Below are 19,915 nucleotides of genomic sequence, written 5' to 3'. Positions count from 1 at the left end.
TGATGCTCTACTTCTGTATTAATACAAATGAATTATTTTGTTTCCAACAGATCAGGGCTATAAATTTGACTTCGTCCTCAACGCTGCTATTGTTTGCTGCTGAAATGTATTTCTGTCAACTTTTACTGTGACGGTTTAATCCTCGCCTCTTAATCTGCGTACTGCTTTCATATTTCTCAAGGTGCCGTTGTAACATTTTGATGTGGCAACAACTATATATATATATATATATATATATATATATATATATATATATATATATATACACGATGGTATCTGTGCATACTGGATGTTTTTTTGACCTTCTTTCTTCTTCTTAGCGCCTCGGCACCGGGCTGAGGCGGCGGCTGCTGCTCGTGGAAAACAGGCCGAGAGCATCTTACTCATGCAAATTGTTTTTCTCCTCTCCCTCTCTGTGAATTTATTAGTAAACAAAGCACAAGCAAAATATAAAAAAATAAAAAAAATAAATAGCCTGCGGCTTTATCGGCCCTGCCATCTGCAGAACTCATTCTAACCTGAGCCTCCATCTCCCTTTCAGTTTGTTTCTCGACCAGTACAGAGCCTGCCTGGTTGATGCCATAAGGAGATTACTGCGACCCAACGTAAGTATGCGCGTGTGTGTGTGTGTGTGTGTGTGTGTGTGTCTACTGTATATATCTGCTTATCCCCTCCCTCCCAACCCACCTCCCCTCCTTCTCTCAATCATAATTAGGCATCCCCTCCCTCCCCCTCACAAACCCTACTACACACATTAATAGTCTAACAGGGTTAATATCATGTAATACTTTAATGCTTATTATGAGCAACTCGAATGCGGTGCTCTGATCTCGGTCTTCCTCTTCCATTCTGTTCCCTTAATCATAAATCCAAGGCAACTTCTCCCTTTTGGCCCTGCGATAAGACCCCATGCTGTGACAGTCAAAGCAAATATGGGGGCGGTGGTGGAAGAGATAGGGTTGAGATTCAATTCATCTGAGGGAAGACGGGGTTTGTTCAAGTACAGAGGCCAAACGGCCATAGGGGAGATCAGTCCAGGGAAACGCTACATGAAGCGAGGAGATGTTAAGAAGAAGGAGGAGGAGAAGGAGGGAATAATGATACAAAGAAATTATATGGTTGCTGTAGTGGAATTTATTTATTACTAGGAAGGTTGTAAATATTTTTTTTTTGGTTAAAACGTAATGAGATCTTACCTCTTATGCATGTTCTTATTAGCTTTTGAGATTTTTCATAAGAAACAAGGTTTTTGTTTCATTTATTTAGATTGAATTAATTTCAAAGCGTGTGAATACTTTCAGGCTTAACTTTAGCTCCGTTTAACAGAAATAAATGCAAAACCGTCTGATTAGGTGTGATTCTTGGTGACAATCCAGTTAGCTGAAATAAGAAACTCCATTTGTCAAATTTGTTGATTTGTTTGTTGATTTGAAAGGTTTTTCTTTGTGGTTTGTTTGCCTTCACATCTTTTGAATATAATTAGTGTAAAAACTTGATTGGAAGGGTTCAGGATTATGTTTTTAAAATAAAATTGAATCCTAAACAGTTTCTCAGTGAATTTTGATAACTTTAACAAGAGTTAAATTAATTCACCCCTTAGCAAAATTTACCCTCCTAAAGCCAAGGATTGTTCATCACTGATTTTCTGGCCTGATGATTCTGTCTTGCTCATGAGCTGCTTGCATTTATTATTATTGTACTTTATTTCTATAGTCATAGAACCACATTTCTGTACGGCAGAGAGTTGGAAGTATCTAAGAGTGTACTTTAAATCATCAATCGTCTAAGCGGGTGTGAAACACTCATCAAAGATGGCAGCTTTCTGCACCAAGAAAAAGTCGTGTAGAGAGCTACAAAAGTAGGAAAAGATGAACGGATGAAATAACCAATCACTCTTCTAAAGCTCCTCAGAACACTAGCATAAAATAACTTTCTTCTTCTTCTTTTTTATGTAAAGACCCTTGTGTATGATCCTAAAATGTCTGAATACATACAGAATTCCCATGTTTGGGAATGTTTAACCGTTCGAGGAAGTCAGCTGGGATTACGCTGTGAGAAAACTACAAAACCCCAAATAATCCAGGGAAACAGGAAACGGTGCTGAAAGGAATTTATTCCCAGGCCTCCAGACTTCCCAACAAACTTAGGGAAGCATTCTGCTCCTGAAACTTAACTTAATGTTTCGGCGAGCTTTCACAGCTTCTGTTGAAAGGTCTTAAAGTTACATGCAAATGTTCATAAGTAAGACATCTTGTTGGTTGTTTTTAACGATTCGTGTGAGGCGTTAAATTTAAACCTGAATGTTGGAATGCGCCTTAGAGAAGCGGTCCAGACACGAAGGTAGCGATGGAAGTAGCTTTCCCTCACGTTGCTGACGGGATAAGTGAGCCGCTGTGGTTTTAATGCTGAAAGCTGACAAATGACTGGCGCGACATCTGGCCGCCGCCATACAGCTGTGCGTTAAGGCTCTTCGTGTCTCTGCCTTTAATCCGGCGGAGATAATTCGGGGGGCTAATATGATTTGAGTGTGGGCCATCAGACTGTTGCTGCCACAACAAGCTTTGGCAAATATTTAATAATTTGCTAAGCTGATTAAACAATTAACAAAGCAATTACTTCTCCCTTCTAATGGCACTAATTTGTTGTTTCTGACAAAGGTGGTCCATCCGTTGGGCTGTATCCTCTTATTCAGCTGATTAGAGCTGGAAGGAATCTGTTTGTTTGCTTTTGTGGCTTTTAGACGGAGAACAAAAAAGAGAGAGAGGGAGAAAAAGACAGAATCCGACTGGATATACAGATGAATTATCATCTGTCAAAGCAAGTGATCCTGCTGTTTTCATTGCCTTTTGTGTGCTTTTAACCCGTGATGTGTGATTGTGCGTTTCTTTGTGTGTTTATTGAATGTTTGAGGTTGTGTCAGCATCCGTCGTCGCTTCATTTAATTAAGAGAGAGAGAGAGAGAGAAAAATAGAAAAATCAACATGAAATGAAACTGAAAGCTGAAGGATTACAAAGAAGCTTTGAACCTGTTACTAAGCTTCTGAGCGTTTGCAGGATTTCTGTGATGCATGTGTTCACGTATGCTACTTTGATTTTACTTTTCCTTCTTTCTTTCTCTGACTTAGTTTATTGTGCAACATGTATGGCTTTTAGGCATTGAAAAAAAAAAAAGAAAAACAGAAATAAGCTGTGATAAATTGTGTGTTACCCTATTTTTTTTCAGCTCAGTGTTCTAAACTGAGAAGAAATTAAATTATTATTATTATTACTTTTTTTTTCCACACTCAGGGCATGGCGTTGGTGTTTGCTCCTGGAAGAGGTGAAACTCTAACACTGTTTTGTCGGCTGGCCCAGCAGGCCGGTCTGTGCGTCTGCCAACACCAGCAGTACGACGCTCAGGTCTGGGATGTTCATCTAAAGGTAAGAAAAGAAAGCTGACTGAACCAAGCCCCACCATTACTGGCATTCCTTTGCCTAAATAGCTTTAAAATAAATTCTTCTTCTTATAGCCGGAGCATAAACTCAGACGGAAACATTTGGCATATTACACTCGTCTGCTTTGCAGCATAAAGAAATAATGTGACGTGACCGTTATCGGTTCCTGTCAAATAAATGTAGCATTTCTTTTACTTTATTGAGACGGTTTTAGTGTGGAGGAAGTTCTAAACTTTAGGATTGTTTTTACATCTTCCTTCCTTGATATTGCAATACAATAATATCGTATTATTAGCTGTGTTTCCGTCACAAATGTATGCAAATCTTTGTCGCTAATGTCGAAAAACACGACTTCGCAATTGCAGAGGTCCCACTAAATGGGAAGTGAAATTAAAATCACGCGTGAATAATCGTCTTCACGGAATAAGTCATTAAAAATGGTGGACACGATGGATGTAAACAGTTACATGAAATATATTTATAACTCAGCCGTGGCGCTAGCCAGCGCTCACCACATATCAGCCAACAGACGAGACGCCGGCATTTTATTCAGGTTTTGGAGGGACAAACCCCTTATACTAGGGAGTGTCTAAGTATGTAGTGATTTTACAGAAGAGGTGTGGACTGAACACGAGTGAATGACACAAAACGTTTTATGAACTGGGCGATGCTGTGAGAGCTCTGGTGGAACCAGCTGTGCATTGTCTGAAAAAACCCAAAAACAAAACCATCATCCTCCTACCACTTCCTGTTGTATTCTTTGTGGTTTTTGCCAGTAGTAACATCCAGCTGTCGATCACCACAAATCTGGAACAAACTCCCAGGAAGCTGCAAAACAGCTGAAGCACTGAGTTCCTTGATATCTGGACTAAAAACTCAGCTGTTTTAGAGTCGCTTTTGAAACCTAATCATGAAACATTAATCAATAATCTGATGTGCAAAATGTAATGTTGTTGGCTGTGTGTTCTATGACTTTGTAATTTTGTGTTTTTATGATGTAGAGCATTTTGAAATGCCTTGTTGCTGAAAGATGCTATACAAATAAAATTAGATAGATAGATAGATAGATAGATAGATAGATAGATAGATAGATAGATAGATAGATAGATAGATAGATAGATAGATAGATAGATAGATAGATAGATAGATGGACTCACTTGGTGCAAAAACAGAGTTTTTTTTTGTTTTTTTAAATTGCCATCTTTCCATTTAGCAAATTTTCTTAATTTGAAACTGGCAATTTTATGGTTAATGCAGGTCAATGAAACAATATTTCCTCCCTTCTTTTCCCTGAACAAATAGTCTGGAAGAAATTTGTTCTGGATAATTATAAAATGTATTCATGAAAACTGTGTCAAAAAGGTGGAACCTCCAACCACCAAAGAACGAACGTGATGCTCTACATGCAATCTACAGTAAGACGGGTCTTTCAGGCTCATCTGAGTCCTCAACAGATACCCAGTCACTTATTTCTAAGTTGACTTTAGCTCTTGCTGTCTTCCTGTGTCTCTCGGTCGTAGATTTGGTGTGACACAGGAAACCACCTCCTTCAGTCTCTCTTCAAAATGGGAGAAACAGGGGAACAGATGATTGTAGCAAAGCCGGCAGGTGTGCGGTGACCTTTTGAAGTTAGGAAACGTCTATGAGGACATTTCTCTTCACACAAACCTGCTGACAGATATATAGCCAAAGTAATAGTTTAAATACACGGACACCATGATAAATAAGGCATTGGACCTGGAGTTATGTTGGTAGCGCCACATTCAGGAGGACGCTAAGAGAGACATCTACCATACTTAATGTTAGAGAACTGAAGTAAATTGGTGTGGTGTGCGATTATGCTTCTGCAACAGGCTTTTTGCACATCTTTACCAGAGGATCCCATAAAACATGTTTATATTGGTGAAGGAAAATCAGATGTTAGACATTTTGCTTTTAATGTAATTATCTTCCTCCACCCCCCATCTCTATATTGTCCAGCTTTGCAACTTAATGTCCTTTCTGTAAAGAAACTCAAGATGTTTCCCCTCTAGGATTCTAGACTTAGGAGAAACCTGAAGACTACACCCAAAGCCAGAGTTTTCTTTTAATCTCCTTTAAAACCCAACCTTGATAGTAAAGGAACAAAAGCCGCCGCTGCTTGACAGGGAAACCAGCAACAGTTCAGACCGAGCAAGGTGCACCTTTTTGTGGCGCTTCGCCCGGAGGAAAATCAAGCTGCCTAAACTGGTCGCCGGGAGAATCGAAGATGGAAGGGGAGAAACGAGAGCAACAAAGATAAAGGAGCTACAGAAAGCCCATGAGTAGGCCGAGTTAAAAGAAGTGGTGTCCAGCTGTTAACTCCATTACACACACTGCTACAGAAGAACAGGACAGCGAGGAGTGGACTAAATTGGCGCACGCGTTCACCTACACTGGTGCGAGAATTGGACAGACCGGCCATTAAAGTGGCTGTTAAAGTGGCTTAAACCTCAGCCAAGAAAATCTCTCCCTTTCTCCCGTCTATTTACTGTTCTTTTTTACTGCGGCAACTTTAGAGGTTCTGGAAACACCTCACACATTTTACGGTCCAAAATGTTCCCTTTCTGTAGACCTTAGCTACTGTCTAGACATAATCATACATTAGGACTGGGTCACAGTCAATATTTTATTCATACATTGAGTAATATATATATATATATATATATATATATATATATATATATATATATATATATATATATATATATATATATATATATATAGTCTCTTAATGATGAATCTCTTTGGGGATGCCATCTAATTTGCAAAATTGCACTATACTTATGCAACACAATCTAAAAAAATAATGCAACAAATATCCTGTGGCTTAATACTTTTGTCAGTTTTGTGATTTTATATGCTGATCCTCATTAGCTGAGATGGAGAACACCATTTCATGATGTAATAAACAGTTTGTGCGCAGTATTTCTGGATAGGGATTTGTTCTGAGCACTTCCAGACAAACTAAATACTAATCCACCTGATGATGCACGATACATGTTTTATCTGCAGACAGACAGTGCACTTACTATTCACCAGCACTCATTTGACGTTACTAAAAACATTTAGCAAAAATTAAACAGTCAGTTATAATGAAAGCATCACTGTAGCTGTCATTTTATCATTTGGCCGACAGTTTTAGTTTCTGCGTTTACAAGTGATGGACACTGTACCTGATCCATATGCAGATATCAATGTGCTTTATGTGAGCAGTGTTTCATATTTCAACTATAAAACCCAACCGGTTGGTTTAATCAAAAACTAAACATTTATTTTTAGATCTATGTTAAACATTGAAACAATTTCCATTCGCTGTTTTGAATGACGTCTAAATTTTAAAGCAAATGTTGAAGATGTAACATGTATCACTATATTAACATGCATCTCGGTATAAATGATGTCTCTACTGCCTTTTATCACCCCTGATAGACTCTGTGAAGAACATTGAGAGGACCAAAGATTTGAGTAGGAGAAACAAAATGCCAGAACGAAGTGATTTACTATTTTTAAATTTGTACATGTATTAAACCAAGCTGAGCTGTGGGAACATTGCATTTACATTTTGAAATTGAATATCTTTGTGCATCTTCTGTGTGAAAAGCAAAAAGTTGCACCTGCGCACAGTGCTGGGTGGATATCAGGATACGGTGAAGTGCCCCCCTCCCCAAGACTCCCACCCACCACATCTAAAGATGATTAAGCCTCATATCTTCTGATGAACACTCTGAAGGACCGCAATGTGTGTGTGTGTGTGTGTGTGAGTGTGTGACTGTGTGAAAGGTGCCTGACTGACCACTCTAGACACCAAACCTCACACAAGCACACACAGTGTGAGCACATAAGACTAAAGCTGTATCACGACACTACACAGACCAGACATCCCTCAGACAGCATGTTGGCTTGACATTATACACAAACACACACCGCATGATGATATCACTGGGAAACATACACCACGTCTGCGCACACACTCACGCCTGCACATTTCCCAATGAGCAGCTGCTGCTCATTTGCACAGCAGATTATCTTTTTTTTTTTTTTTTTTTTGCGTTGTGTTTTTTTTTTTTTTCTTTTTCTGGGACAGAAATCAAATCTGGGAAAAAAAAACAAAAAAAAAACGCATATCATAGTTGACAGCAGATCAAACTCTGTGGGGTTTTCAGTGACATGAAACATTCAAGGCAGAATTCTTACATTTAGCATTGAATTCTTTCAGGAAGTATTTTTTTTTCTCCACTGTTGAGTTTTTCACCTCATTAAAATGTTGTTTTCGGGACATTTTCATGGATAAAAACTTCAAAATCAGATTTAGAAATCAAAGGAAATGTCCAGGAAAGTTCCACAAATTTGGCTGCTGTGGTTTGCACATCACAGATATTCTCCCAAGTACAAAATTAAAATAGGCAACATAAAAAATACTGATAGTTTAGTTTAGTCCTCGTTTTGATGGTTTCCCTGTTTTATGGACAAATGCAGGAGTTAAATATTTTGAATGGCCTTTACCTTTGCTACCTTAGTTTTTATTTGCACAGGAGGAATATTTCTTAAGATAAACATACAGTATACTTTGTACCAAGTTTACATTAGTCAAACTCTATACATTTTTTTTTCTCAAATCAAGAATATGAATGTGGCAAATTTCTGATCGGCCATACTTTTGAAAATGCTCTCTATTTAGAATGCTTTGGATGACATTTTTAAAATGAAAATACTTGTTAAAGGGAGATTCTGTCATTTCTGCTAAGAAGTTGCGCTTAGAAAATAAAGACATTCTTTATGGCGCAGTAATGGCTTTAAAATATATTTTGAACATGTTTATTTGAAAAGAAAAGAGAATTTTCCTGCTGTGTAAAACTTTTCTAAATATTGTATATTTTGTCATTTTGCCACATTTGGGGTAAAATAAGAAAAAAAGCCAACTAAAAAAAAAAAAAAAAATTCAGTAATCTGTTGCTTCAGTGCAGCAGAATGTGCCAGGCAGACATTTTACAGCGAAACAGCCGTGTGTTCTCACTGCTTTGGGAAGTTATATTAACCTAATTTATCTTTGTTTCACACAAAATAAAAAAGTTAGTGTCCAATTATTTCAGTTTTAGAAATCATTAAAATAAGAGGAGTTTGTTTATCGTCAAGTTTTGTCACACTCATTGATGTACGTTTGCCTGTTGTGACTTATTTCAGTGCTCATGTTGTATTTTTTGACATTGAAAGACAAACTGCCATCTCTCTGGAGATGAAATCGAAATGCTCTACGTCTGCTCCCAGGTGTTCAGATGTTGCTTAGTTGACGTCAAATTAAATAAGGTTCAGGTTCAAGCCCCTAGCATGCTGACGTGAGTAAAGCGTCATGATAACATGCTGTGAAATTATGTTATGTTATTGTTGGGTCGTTGCATCAATGTTTGAGTCACAGTTTCATCGTTTTTGTAGCAGTGATTCAAATGTGCCAGAGCTGGCTTTTATTTTAAACAAATTTAGATATTTATAAGTTTGTTTACGACCACCTATGGGTTCGTCTGACAAATAAAACCCCTCCTGTTTTTTTTTACAATCATAATTTCTTGTAGAATAGTATAAATTATATTTTAATTTATATGTCCATCTTCTTTCTTTGTGAAAACATTTGATCAGTTCTTAGCTCTTAGTTGAAGGAACTGTGAGTTTCCTACCAGATGACTGGAACGCCTGTCTTGACTAAAAAGTCATATAGCTTGTGTTTGTGTTGGAAGCAGTGTGTGTGTGTGGGTGTGTGTGGGTGTGTGTGTCTTAGCTGTTCTTGTCAAACCTTTTTAACTCAGCAGTTTCACAAACACACATTTTCACCATGCGACACAAACTCTCTCAGGACTTCCTACAGCAGACAAGCAGGCGGGCCAATGTGCGGAGGGAGTTTGTCTTAAGGTCTACGTTTGTGTGTGTGTGTGTGCGTGTGTGTGTGTGTGTGTGTGTGTGTGTGTGTTGGATTGTGACTGTGAGACATGTGGTGGGACGGGCAGACAGGGCCGACACGTTATCCTCTTATCCCCACTGTTGTGGAATAGAGAGGCAAGCAGCTGGAGGGACTGCAAGCAGCCTGATAATGCCAGCACTATTTTCTAAACCGCCATCTTAATCTTGTTACTCAAATGGTTGTGAAGAGAGTCATGAATTTTAATTTTTCCCAAACCGACACACACACACACACACACACACACGTTTACATCGCTGTCTCACATGCATAAGTAGTATCCCCACTGTGTCTGTGTTCGCTGCTTTCCTTTTCTCTGCCTCCATGTTTTTTTCTCTCCCCATCAGCTGCCAGAGGACCCTCTTCCTCATCGTCCATTTCGCCAACATGTCTTCCTCGACCCTCTCCCTTCACCTTTCTCCCCTCTCCCTCCCTCCCTCGGCTCCCCTCTATCTTCCCATTTCCTACATCACGACCCACTTCTTGGTTTATTCAAGCCTGTCCTTCTATCCCTTCCTCTACCCATCTTTCCATCCACCCAATCCCTTATTCTCCGTTTCCTAATCCTGCTGAGAGAGACCCCAGACACCCAGTTTATCCATCCCTCCCCTTGTCTACACCTCTTTCCTCCTCCTCCAACCCCTCCTCCTTCATCCTTTTCCACCTTGTTCACTTTTTTTTTTCTTTTAGTCCACACAAGCAGGACAAAGAAGGGAGAAAAAAGAAGCAGCAGGGAAATGTAGAGGCAGAATGAGAGGAGGCTGGGGTGAAAGTGGCAATAAAATAAATGGCTTGCACCTTGGAAAGGAGTGGGGTGGGGAGAAGAGTAGGGAGGGAGGCTGACGAGGTGGTGGTGAGGTGGCAGGTCGGGTAGAGAGCCGATTTAGCCAGCCACCCATGAAGCTGATTAGCTAGCCTGCGATCAGGAGGAACAGCTTTGCTTGTTAAACTTTTCACCTCTGCAAGCTCTCAGCCCTCACCGTGTAAGCCCACCCCCACCCCCTCCCTCTTTCTTCTTTATCCCTCCATCCCTCCTTCCACCACTTCCTTCCTCGCTGCGTCTGCTTTGGCCAGCGTTGGCTCCGGTCCCCACAGTGGACCGGCAGCTGCCCCCGGTACACCCAGGCAGCTGGTTCTACCCTCCTTCCTCGGTTCTTGTACCGTCTTCCCGGAGGTCAGAGGTTCGACCGCCGGCCTGCAGCCCGGAGGGAAAGCAACACGAAGACGACATGCATAAAGGGCCGGCTGTTAGCGAAATAAATGGCGAAATAAAGGGACGAAGAAGAATGAGCTAGAGGAAGACCCGAGCAGCGGGTTCGTATTTATCTAAAGGGAGAGAAATTAGCGAAAAGGAGAGTGAGGTGAAGTGTTGTGGAGTGGAGGGAGGATTTCACACTTTCACATCACCGGGTGATGGTGTTGCAGGATGTGTGACAGGTGCTGAGGGAGAGAGAAGTGTCGAGGGAAAACCTGAAGCACAACCTCAGGTATTCATTTCAATCCCGAATGCTCCCCGTTTTCTCAAAGAAACGTCCAATTTATCAAAAGTTTAAAAGTTGACAGACGTCTTTTTCAATTAAGTCAAACAAACGATAATAAACCACATAAAAAAAAAATACTTGAAATAAAATCAAATATCTAAAATTATCCTAACACAGAGTAACACTTAAAAAACTGTTTAGTTATGGTAACAACCTATATATATATGTGTGTGTGTGTGTGTGTAGCTCTACCATCTCTTCATTATAATTATATTATTCCTATTCATTGTAACATTTTTCCTATCTAGTTTTTTGTCCTAATATCTGGATGAAAGCACATATTTAAAAATATATCATAGAAAATTTCTATAACTCATTTGTGAGTCTCAGTTTCCCTCTTTAATACTGTCTCACAGTCTTGCTCTGATTAACCCAGGATTATGTTTAATCTTGTCTGTAAGTGAAATCTAATGTAACCTATTAACTTACCGTATATCTTCTAGGTAACATTAAACCACTTTAACTCAGTTTATTTTCATTGCTTCCAATTGTTTTTCCAACCAACTAGTGATCAGTAATCCTTAACGCTTTCTGAAGTAACTCTGATAACTTATTAATTCAGACATGAAGAAGCTTTTAAAGTCAGTGTCGGAAGCTGTTTTTCAATCTGTCCTGCAAAAATTACTTTCAGGTTCAGTTTAGGCCTCTCATTCCTCTTTTTGTCCTTCATTTGTGCACTTTGCTATTTAGAAACAGGTGGAAAAACCGAACAGAGATCATCTAATGAAATCTCAAAAGTATCACTCCCTTTAGGAACGCTGGAAAACAACTGAACACTTTAAACAATTGTGAAGAAGTCTGACTTCTCTCAAGAAAACTACGAAGAAATGAACAGTTTGACACTTTACGTCTTTATGCCATTAAGTTTCCTCCTCTGTGCCTTATTTGTGACGTTCTTGCAGAAGGACAGCATGTTGTGGTGCCGGAAAACTTGAGTTTTAGCCAAAAGAAAAATATCTAATTGAACACAGCAGTTCTCTGACAAAGTCTAACAGACCCCTCAGAACTGACACGTGCAAACATTTCTCAAACCGTTCGTCTTAAACGTGATTCTTTTAGCTTGGTTTTAGTTCTGAACCTCCAGATTTACTCGTCCAAGATGTTTCTCGTAGGCCATGTTTTTGCACTCGCTCCACGTTTCGCTAAAGTGCTACTTTTCCCCCCCTCAGGCTGTGTTTTTCCTACATGTGCAGCGTCACACTAAGATTTCTGCCGTGTTGTTTAGTCACTGCTTTTCCCTGTTTTGTCCTTTTTCAGATGCTGAGAGAAGGAAAGCAGGCATACGATGAAAACATCCACTATCCTCTCCTCGTCACCCTGACCAAAGGACCTCAACCTGTTAACCAAGCTCAGTAAAATAGAATAAGGGAGCTCTTTGCTATACATAACACTCTGTTTGCATTTTTTTCCCCTTTTTTTTCACCTCCAGCCATATTCCAAACAACTCCTCTCAGTCCAGAAGACGGTCACTCAGCTTTTATAGCTAGCAGTTAATCTGCTAGTTGAAAAGTTTAGCCGTCCGTTACGGATTTATCGACTTTACAAGGAGTCTGTGATTCCTATGCATTTATTTGAATTTCCGCCTGCTTGCAGTGAATTGCGTGACAGTTTTCTGTACATATCAGGTACTCATTAGTGCTCTAGCTGGTCACTGTTAACAAACGTCGCTCACTGTGTTCCCGCGCTCAGCGTGGAGGCCGGCTTCGACTCGCAGTGTGGAGCAATTTACAGCTTCCTCAATTTCCACCTTTAATTTCTCTTAAAACATCTCATTCATCCCAGTCAGGGGTCAGTACAAAGAACTTAATTTGTGTGTGTGTGTGTGTGTTACAGCAGTGCAGTGCATTAACACATTACGGCACTTTTAGATGAAAAGAGCATCGGTTGCTGCAGGAGACACAGATTTTATATGACTTTTTTTTTCTTCTTCTCTGCAATTTTGCTGCAATTAACACGAGTAATCAATCTCCAGCACACACACTATGAATCCACTATCAGTATTGCTTTATGGTTTGCTTTACAGTTTGGTATCATGATGAAAGGAACAGCCTGATCTTAATTTGTTAACCATCGTCTGTAATTCCCCTCTTCAGTTCCAGTTTGAGTTGCTAAAATGCAGCTGATTGCTCTGATTTTACTGATGTGTGAATCTTCACACCTGGCTCATTGTGTCAAGTATCATTATTTTTGAAGGGGGTTGTGAGTAGGAGTTATTTATCATGCTCACGCAGAACTGTTGTACTAGTATATATTGACCCAAAACTGTGGAATAGAAAATGATGTATTTTTGTGATTGTGTGTGTGAAATTAGATATTGTTTTTTTCGATCTTTTCCAAACGACGGTATTCCGTGCCGGCGAGCGCAACAAACTTATTTCGGTTTGGTTTCGGTGACATTTATTGGCACTCCTGGTAAAGACTTGAAAATAAAGTGATGTGTTATTGAAGTAGTGTTATCTCACACTGAAAATCTGTTTGGGTGTTTTAGTGGGGAAAAACACAAAGGTAATGTTCTATATATTTCGTACAATCTGATTTTGCTAATAGAACAGCGATTCATCTTCTGTAACATTTTTAGAGAGAGGAATCCTTGACCTTTTTATCCTATAGTCTCTTCTGGTTCCTTCTGCAGGATTTAAATCTGGAGAAGGAGATGACTGTAGACCATTTCTGTAGACTCTTGCAGAAGTTTTTAATTCAAAATTTCTTTCTAGCTACTTAAGAAAGTTTATAATCCCATGAATAATGTTCCCTTAGCATTTATTTGGAAGAAAAGCAGGCCGTCACAGCACTACAGATCCTCCATCGTGACAAGCATTAAGCGCTAAAGGCTCACACATGCATCATCCGAACCCAAACAGTCGGCGTGAGGTCACATGATTGCAGACCACCGCCAACGTTCCCCCTCCTGGATCCTCCATGTTGGTTTTATGAAACGGTCACAGAGGTTTTCTACAGACGGCCTCCATGAACAACGACGTTGCAATAACCATTCAGGAGTTTTGAGCCACTTGACGGTCTTATTACAGTAGCTATTTAGTGAAAAACAAGTGTGCATATTTCCTCAACGCGTCAGATCAGTGTTCCTCAAAAGTATTGTCTCTTGCAGATACGGAAACCGTATAGTGGATAAAAAACACGAATGCAAAACACTTCTGACCCAATCTGCATGATTTTTGTTGAAGCTCACGATGCTAACGTTTGAAAATGGAAAAAGATTGCGTTTCTGACATCACTCTAAAAAGGAGGTCGCTATGGAGACTCAGTGACCCAAACGTGTTATTGGTTGCAACAGTTTTGCTGGAGTTTTAGAGGATTATTTTGCCTCCGTTATCATCCCGCTCACTGTCTATAGTTACGTGGTAGATATATGTCCTCATCCATAAGAAATGGACATCTGCGTCACGTCATATTTATACCACACGTAAATTAAACACATCCCAGACGATTTGACTCACACTGAGGTTACAACAAGCGACAAGATGGAGCTGGAAGACGTCAAACAAAAGCTAAAAACAGGAGAAGTTGCACTTAAATAACAGTGGTCTAAAAACAAAAGCAGTAACATTTTATTTAAAATGATACGGTGGGTTTACTTTGGGCTCGGACGCAATGCCTCTGGGCTCGAGCAGGTTGAATTTTTTAGGCGTGATCTAAAGTCTACTCTAAGTTGAATTACTCAAAATAAAGGTTGCGTTTTTCACTGTGAGATGATGTAAATACATAAATAATAATAATGTGAATCCATTTGAAGCCTTCTTGCCCATCTTTACCAGGTTGCAATGAACGTCGCTGGAATGGCTCCTTTGTAAAAATAAGTAGATAGTAATACATAAAGTGTGCAACGAGTACAATATGTCAGACTCATCCATGACCCTTCTGTTACCATAGAGACTGTTTTACGACCTGCGGCTACCTTTGCAGAATGCCTGAATGTCTGGACGTTTCCAGGGAATCTGGAAACTTTAGTTGCTGGAGAACAATCATCAGGAGTATCAAACTCAAACCGGAACCAAATCCTGTGTTCATCCTGAGTCATACGACAAACATATCTACATCTTTATCTCTTACATTCACAACCTTACAGATGTTTGCTTCTTCAGTTTATTCAATCGAAAAATGCCAAGTTTTTTTTTTTGTTTTATCAACCAATTGTTCTCAGGTGTTTTTTGTCACAGATTGTCTGGCTTCCTGTCTCTTGTATCATCGGGAAAGCTGCAGGTATGAAGGCGTGTGTTGCGGCTAGCGACGCGTTTCCACGATACACTGTGATCCACTGACGTACAGGGCAGCCAAGAAGCTATGCAGTACTTCCCAGTGGCTGCTGTTTACATTTCACACAAGATAATCAGCCTCAGAAAAAAAAGGACGTTGTAAAAATCACTGTTTTGATGATTGAAATGTCATTGCAAAAAAAAAAAAAAAAAAAAAGTAGAAATTTTTAATCTCACTTTTTTGTTTTTGCAGTGGGATTTGCTGTTTTTTGGTTTGTTTTTTTCTTAGAGTGTGGAACATAAATATCTTCCCTCCACTGTGACCGTACACAGACACAGCATCACTGTCTAATACAGCAAGAACAGCTGACAAAAGATTTACAACATGCTGGCGTGTTTCAGGCTGCGACGTCGCCGCGAACTTTCACACTGTTACCAATACATACAAATAACGATTTCTTAAATAATCTTCTATACATAAAGACGAATATGGTGAGATAACCATGATTCGACTAGTATTATTATCAGATTTAAGGTGTTTGGTATTAAACAAATCAGCATTATAACCAGTAAGTACTCTTTAAAAGTATAAATTAAAACTTTCAGCGGGTTTCTTTTTTTTGTTTGCATTCGTTTCAAGCTGGCTCTCTAATTTCATGCTGCCTTAAAACACAGAGGCACCATAAAAAACGTAGTGTTTCTGTGATTACTGAAGAATTCACAATTCAAGCTAAATGTCCTTTACACAATCTGTGAGAAATTAAATAAGTTCTGAAAGTATTTTTTGTAATCATAAGTAATATCACATATCTGTTTAATTAGTTTCTAAATAAATAAACCAAACGCTCTGACTTTGAATCATTTTGCTTTGTAGGACGGGATCTGCCCAGCTTAAGATGACCTCTAGAATATTCTGGCAGTCCTAATTCTGTAGAAGATCTGACTTGAATTACAGTGAGACGAACTTCTGCAATCATTCCTTTAAGTGGGCTTTGTGGTCGTGACATTTATGACTAGCTTCACTCACTGTGGGGACCGCCAAACCCGAGTCAATCGATCTGAGGCTTCGGGTTTTCACTGCGTCTGAGAGGCGGCTAGCTGCCCGCTTCAGAAGCTTTTGCTGCACTTTGTCAATTTTGCAGCAGTGCGACACATTGCAGTTTACACAGCGCCTCTGAGTCGCGACGCCCGTACAAGTGAATTATCCGACGTGTCCCCAAAGAAATCCGCGGCAGCCTGGCTTTAGCCGTAGCTGACATCGCACCTGCAACAGCAGCAGCAAAGCTATCGATAATATCCACCTTGGATACGTATAAATGCCTTAGAAACGCATGGCTGACTTGCATCGGCATAGCAGAGGAGGAAGAGTTCAACCTTAAACTTCAGTCTGTGTATGGATGTGACTGATTTTCATTTTTGAACCGGACCACTGTCAACAAACTCAGCTGCGTTTTCTTCATTGTGTTCATCAGCATCAATTTTTAGCCATAACGAAAAACAATGTTTGACTCAGTAGAAAATGCATATCTTGTTTGTTATTATTGAAACTCTTTCTGAACGATCTATCAGCTCGTACCTAATGTACCATATGTGTGAATTAGACATTTGAATCTGTAATATAATTTTTATTAGAGCTCATTTCAGCGTCCTGTTTGTCATTCCGTGTGAATTTGAGGCCTCAAACAGATGCGACAATAAAAAAAAGCAGAAGTGAGGAGGTTTGTAAGTCAAACAGATTTGATTTAGAAAAGAGGATGAGTGTTTGCTTTGCTGTAATGAAAATCATTTGAATGTTCATGGTTTTTCTGATCGAATAAAATATTTTTTCTTCACAAAATCTGGACTTTTCGTTTTTCCTTTTAATTTGTATGTACATGTTTTCACTGCTTTGTACGATTAGCAAGGCAGTTTATTATAATCTGCACAACTAATCCATACAAAATGATGGTGATGTACTTTTTTCTCTCTTTCTCTCGGTTTCGGTTCTGAAAGTTAAACACCGATCAAAGTAAAGTTTTCCTCAGACTTAAACTTTCTGCCGCGTGTGTTTCAAACACAATAGCATCCTGTGTGCTAAGCTTGTTACACACACACACACACATGCGCCTATATGCATACACGGATATCAAGCCCGGTGAACACCACTACCCCCTCCGTCCCCCTCTTTCGGAGGAAAATAGAGAGGGAGGAGAGGCAGTACACAGCAGCTAATCCGGCAGGCTCACTCTTCTGTTTATCTGTCAGAAGAAGGGAGGGAGAATTCATGCAAGGAGGAGGGGGAAACCAGTGGGGCCTCCTGATCTGTCTTTTGATATTTTAAAGAGGTCTGTTCTCTCCTCCCCAACATTGTGCTGAAGAGGCAGAGAGAAGAGATAGAAAAAGCTACAGACGGCGGCAAAGAGAGGAAGACAAAGGCTGAAAAAGACGATGGGGCAGATCTGGAGAAAGGGAGAAAAGATGCTTTGGTGAAGGCACAAGAACGCCCGGGAGGGGGAAAAAAATAAAAAAAATTTAAAAAAGGCAGCGCACGAGACAGCTGGAAGTGAGGGGAAACTGGATCGAAACAGCGGGGAAAAGCTTCAGATGTGAAATAGAAAAAAAATAGTTGACCGAGAGGCAGAGATTGACTGGCAGAGAGAATGATCGAACGGAGAAAAAGAGAGACAGAGTGCTCCCAGCTCGACACAAGGGCCCCATTAACTTGACCACTTGCCCTTTGCACACAAAGGCAGGGCCGGCCCACTGCCCCTCCCACCCAATTATCCACGATTAGGCTCAGTGCACTGTGTCAAGATGGAGAGGGAAGGGACGGGGGAGAACGGCGAGCACAGGGAGGAAAAAGAAAGAGACGGGGAGTGAGAGAGCGCCGAGAGGTGGATGATGAGGATTATGCAATTAAGTTAAAGTTGCAGGTATTCTAATAGAGCAACCTTTGACGCAAGAGTCGTCGCAGAGGAGCTGGAGCAGTTCAGGGATCAATGCAGAGCAGTGCTGCAGGACGAGAGAGACGAGGTTATTCGGTGGAGCTCATAGTTCATATTGTTTTATTTTGTGACTTGAATTAACATGTAGAGGTTTGAGACTATTCCAAAAATGCAACTGATACAGGAGGCCACATCACAGCATTGGATCAATTTTTGTTTCCGCTTCTCTGTATTTTTAGGTGTTGTCATTGTGTGTTCCTCCCTTTTCATGTCCCTCCTCCCCAAAGGTGTGTATCAGTGAATCTTTACCAGCTTTTGGGATAAAAGTAAGGTAGATTTTACACCGTCTCCAAAGTTAACATGGAGTGAAACCCGAACACATCCAGATTTAAGCGCACCAGCGTCTAGTTCAAACATTGTGGTGCATTCAGAGTCCCACCATTAAAAGGAACCAACACAATCTAACTAAGTTAGCTTTATTTATTCCTAAAACATTTGAGGAACTCTCTCTATTTATCATATCTTGGGTAAAGAACAGGTGAGATGAGACATGCTCTGGGCCATTTTTACCATCTTTGCTCTTACCATACTCAGCATTGAAGGAGCTTTACCGCGCAGGTTCGGCCTACAGCTGTTCTGGTGACTGTGTGGCCGAAGTAAACCATGTATAAGCCATACGGATCCTGGCTTATGTCATAAAAATAAAACATCTTTCACACACTCCAATGTTTGAGATGCAATGTATAGGTTGTGGTTGCAGAATTTGTGAATTATTGCACATCGCCGAGCCTTTCCACCTCCCAAGCTGCCGTATTTTCGAGAAGAGTTTCCAAAAACAAAAAAAAAAAGCGACAGAGATACGGCCAAGGCCGCGTCTCCAGCTCGACATTCTTACTCTGTGTAGCTCTGAAACACAGAATGGACACTTGTTTATTGTATAAAAGTAAAACATCTTTTCCTGAAGCCTGTGTTTGGGATACGTTGTGTATACTGTGGGTGAATTATTGCATATCACGGTTTTGCACCACTGTTATTTCTACCTCCCAAGATGCTGTAATTTTTTTTAAAGGCACCAAATCACAGGGGGAGTTTTAGAAACATATGGAGGAGTTGAATGTTTTCATGTACAAGGAGGGGCAAACAAAGAGTCCAGGTGATTCGAGTTTGAGTCTGGCGTCTGAAGTGATGCTTTTCGTTGATCTTGTTCCAAACGAGCTTGCCCTAATTAACATCCAGAGGAATGTCTGTTTTCACAACAGAATAATGTTAAACCATACAACACATATTGATGATACTAGGGCTGAAACGATTCCTCGAATGATTCGAGTACCTCGATTACTAAAATTCCTCGAGGAAAATTTACCTGCCTCGAAGCTTCGTTAATTTATGTTTTATTAGTTAGCGCACCGTGTTCCGGCCGGGACTTCATTTGCGTTGCGCGGAGCTCTCACTTCCGCCTTTGAGTTGTTGACAAAAACTAAGTCTCAGCGGCATAAAGTCCAATCTTCAAGATTGGCCCGTGGGGATTTTATTGATTGATGATAATGCCCGACTTTTTATCGTTTTTGGGGAACCAATAAGCATCCTTAAAATGACTGGGGGAATGCCTGGAGTACGGCAGCATTTCTCCTCCGGGGCTGCTGGTTGAAAGCGAACGGCGGGAAGAGCGCTGAGGTGAGCGGATAGACTGAACAGGGCGGGCGGCTGAGTAGCTGATGCTTACCGTGTAAATGTAGCTTTACCGACGAACCGCACAATACATTTCATATCCCGGTCTGAAGGAACGGGTGGCGGAGCGCATCGTACATGGCTGGTAGATGAGTTTCTGAGTGT

The 19,915-nt window shown here is 40.3% G+C and overlaps 1 protein-coding gene across 1 annotated transcript in view; it reads left to right on the top strand.

Annotated features, from left to right (window-relative positions):
- camkmt (calmodulin-lysine N-methyltransferase) overlaps positions 1-16,995 on the top strand; it is a 107,719-nt gene extending 90,724 nt beyond the window's left edge. The window contains exons 9-11 of the mRNA XM_014975838.2: positions 542-605; positions 3,289-3,420; positions 12,202-16,995. Coding sequence (XP_014831324.1) covers positions 542-605; positions 3,289-3,420; positions 12,202-12,300 — 295 coding nt within the window. The 3' untranslated portion in view covers positions 12,301-16,995. The remainder of the gene's footprint in view (positions 1-541; positions 606-3,288; positions 3,421-12,201) is intronic.
- The last annotated feature ends 2,920 nt before the right edge of the window (positions 16,996-19,915 follow it).

Source organism: Poecilia mexicana, unplaced genomic scaffold, assembly GCF_051168715.1.
Source record: "Poecilia mexicana isolate PSO_F unplaced genomic scaffold, ASM5116871v1 scaffold_15, whole genome shotgun sequence".
Classification (NCBI taxonomy): domain Eukaryota; kingdom Metazoa; phylum Chordata; class Actinopteri; order Cyprinodontiformes; family Poeciliidae; genus Poecilia; species Poecilia mexicana.
Note: the sequence above shows the minus strand (reverse complement) of the source record. Positions and strands in the feature narration are given on the sequence as shown.